At 34.3% G+C, this 3,337-nt stretch overlaps 1 protein-coding gene across 1 annotated transcript; it reads right to left on the minus strand.

Moving 5' to 3' along the window:
• Positions 1-1,763: 1,763 nt before the first annotated feature.
• On the minus strand, positions 1,764-2,780 carry LOC149150462 (disease resistance protein SUMM2-like). The gene has a single exon (XM_089442798.1). It carries the CDS (start codon positions 2,778-2,780, stop codon positions 1,764-1,766), a length of 1,017 nt encoding a protein of 338 aa, XP_089298924.1.
• Positions 2,781-3,337: the final 557 nt, after the last annotated feature.

Here is a 3,337-nt window from a genome sequence, read left to right on the forward strand (position 1 = left end):
TTATCAATGATACCTTAATATTTTGGCCTCACGGCCATCCCTCTTTGATCTTTGTTTTTAACCATCTTAGTGAATCTCTCTCAATACTTAATCTATTATAGAAATTCAAAAGAAAATCTCTCTTCCCCTTTTAAATGTCCTCAACTCCAATCTTCCCGATAACACCTCCACCTGCCAAGTTTATAAGAAAAATGTCCATATGAAGTGATACCTTCATGCTTATTCTCACTACCATCATATCCAAAGAAACTACTATTCTAAAAACTCCAGTTACTCAACCTATTTGAATCTTAGCTTCTCATTTCCTTGCGAAATAAAAAAAAGCATACCTTAAAAAGACCCTTATGGCCAGTGGGTACCTAATCTCTTAAATTAATAAAGCCTTCCACTTAGGTTTCCATTTTAAAGCTAAAACATTTTTTCCACTTATGTGGCATTATGTCTGACCAAAAAATTTATCAAATTCCTTACTCCTATGAAAAATCATACATAGGCCAAATTAATAACTAATTCAAAACTTATCTCAAAAAACATATAACTAACAAAATCTAGCCATTGTATTTTCATTGAAAAAACCAAAAATTTTAAGTCAACAAGTAAACTCTCCTAACATATAATTTTATAAATTTTAAAAATAAAAAAACCTTAACAATTAACTAAGAAACAAAACACCTAATTAATAGTAAAAATGACTACAAATTTATCCAATCATAAAATTTCATCATATCAAACATTGCCTTTTTTACTTTTCGTGTTTAATCATTGCTAGTCTTCCAAACACTATTTTTCTCCCTTGAATCATCATTCTCTTTTGTTCTACCTTTAATTATTTGAATTATTGATTTATCCTTTACTTTATTCTTTATACTTTTAAATATAATTTTTATTTCTCATAATCAATAAAATATTTATATTTCACATTACCATTAAATCATTTTCATTAATTTTAAAGAATTACTAAATTATTTTATTTATTTTTAATTTACAATATAAAAAATTTAACCATCGTTATTTTTTATATTTGTTTTAACCTTTTTTTTTAATATAAGTGATATTTACTGGAAAGTTTAGACTTTTCTAAATATTTACAATTTCCTTTCAAAAATTTAAATAACCTGGAAAAAAACATTAATAAAATTTAAATTCATTCCATATATTACATAATAAATAGTTTATGAATTAAAAACAAATAAATTACGAATTAAAAATCCAAAAAATAATAAAACTTAAATTCATTCCATATATTACCTAATAAATAGTTTATGAATTAAAACAAATCTTAATATTTGAAACTCATTTCATAAAAACATATTTATAACTTTCAAGGAGTCGGTTCCCTCTATTCCTCGTTTTTAAGCACAATCTCACAGTTCGGGAGCTTTCTAAGCTGATCGGGGATTTTTATCGAATTACAACCGTGAAGATTTAGATACTTCAGATTTTGAAGTTCTCCTAGTCTAGAAGGCAACGATTTTAGATTTTTACAGAAGTTAAGATACAAAAATTGAAGATGCGAAAGATTACCTATTTTGTCAGGTATATCTTCAATCTCACTGAAACCCAAAAACAAAAATTCGAGGTGTGTCAATTGCCACAATGATGTTGGCAGTGATCGTACGGCCGTGCCATGAAAGTCTAATACCCTCAAAGAGGTGAGGTTCAGTATAAATGCTTCTGCAATTTCTTTCAATCCCTCATTTTCTCCCACGTATAAAGAAACTAGTTTGGGACGTCTCAACTCCTTTGCTGGCAAAGACTTAATATCATTGCCCAAAACTGATATTCGCCTGCAATTTTCTGAACCTGGGATGTCGGGGAAATGTTAGAAGAATTTGACGTGCCCTCAATACACAATTCTCCTCATTTTCTGCAATATAAATAGCCATGTCATGGAGGACATCATGGACATTGATAACACCGTCTTCCACCTGGAACAAGCTGCGATTTACAAGTAACTTTACATAGCTCTCCGCCGTCTTTAAGACATAGTCATAGTTGGCATCTTCTTTGGTTTTAACGAGGCCTTCTGCGATCCATAGTTGCGCCATCGCTTCCACTGGTGTAGCAGCATCTTCAGTAAACATGGCAAAGAGAAGAAAACAGTTTTTCAAGTTAGCATCGGGCAGACTGTCGTAACTCCATCTCAATCGCTGATACAATTCTCCACTAATTCGAGGATGGGTGATTGGAAAATTTAAATCCACTTTTTGCATTTGATTTGAGGCAAGATTCCACTCATCTACAGCTGCGTTGCCCATCATTGTTGAGGCTATTAAATTTATTGCCAACGGTAACCCTTTACACTCCTCGGCTACCTGGCGCGCAATATTCTCTACATTCTTTGGAACATGGCCGTCTTCGAAAGTTACTTTTAAAAACAACTCCCAGGCCTCCTCTCTTCGTAAGGGTTGCATTTCCGTGCTCTGTTTTGCATTCATTTCTTGAATCAGATCTCTATTTCGAGTTGTGAATACAAGTTTGCTCCCTTTGTTATTGCCAAACTGCACGCCCAATTGTTTCAGAGAGAGTGCCCTCCACATGTCGTCTAAAACCAAAAAGAATTTCTTGGTCTTCAAATATGCACACAACTTCATCTTCCTCATATCACCGGAACAGTTGGTCAGATCTAAATTAATTGCAGAAGCAATATCATTTTGTATTTGCAGAATTGAAAATTGAGCAACTGTAGCCCAAATGACATGATTGCCGCTTGCAAAAGAGGCAATCATTGCACTGCTGCAACCACGGGCGTTGTGAGCGATGCATCGACTCTCTAGCATTTCCAACTTTACTTTGCATTCTTAGCAAACAATTCTTGAGAGAATCCGGTGCCTCCCTCTGCTGATGTTGGAACTGAGAGCTAATACCAAGCAAGAGGCTCTTCATACGATATAACTGCTCTTCCAGAAGCTCACGGTTGTCATCCAAATTAAATATATTGTCTCTGTTGAATAAGTTGTTGGGTGATTGGAACAATAATAGCGCTGGTAATGGTATTGCCTGCGGCTCCTGTTACAGTATCCATTGTTTGGAACTTTGGACCAACAGCAAGTGAGATTAAAGCAGCATATCAGACGAAATTAGAGTATACTAGAAGAGAGCATGAATTATTAAAAAAATACAGGAGGGCAGCTTACGAGTATAACAAGAAGGAGCAAACAATGACAGAAGGGGATGTCCATCGGAATGATATTGAAGGAAATGTATGAAGGCTCTCCTCAGAAGCAAAGCCACCGTTCATTCACCGTGTGATGCTAAACGCTAAAATTCATTTAATAGCGAGGATGCAAATATGGCCATTGTGAGTTAGGTTCACTGGAGGGTCCACCACTAAAGT

Source organism: Pinus tabuliformis, chromosome 9 (assembly GCF_031772625.1).
Source record: "Pinus tabuliformis cultivar Carrire ecotype Pingquan chromosome 9, CPIR1, whole genome shotgun sequence".
NCBI lineage: Eukaryota > Viridiplantae > Streptophyta > Pinopsida > Pinales > Pinaceae > Pinus > Pinus tabuliformis.

Bases quoted from the DNA above. Each gene is read 5' to 3' on its own strand.
- LOC149150462 (XM_089442798.1), bottom strand. From the start codon at position 2,780: ATGCTAGAGAGTCGATGCATCGCTCACAACGCCCGTGGTTGCAGCAGT.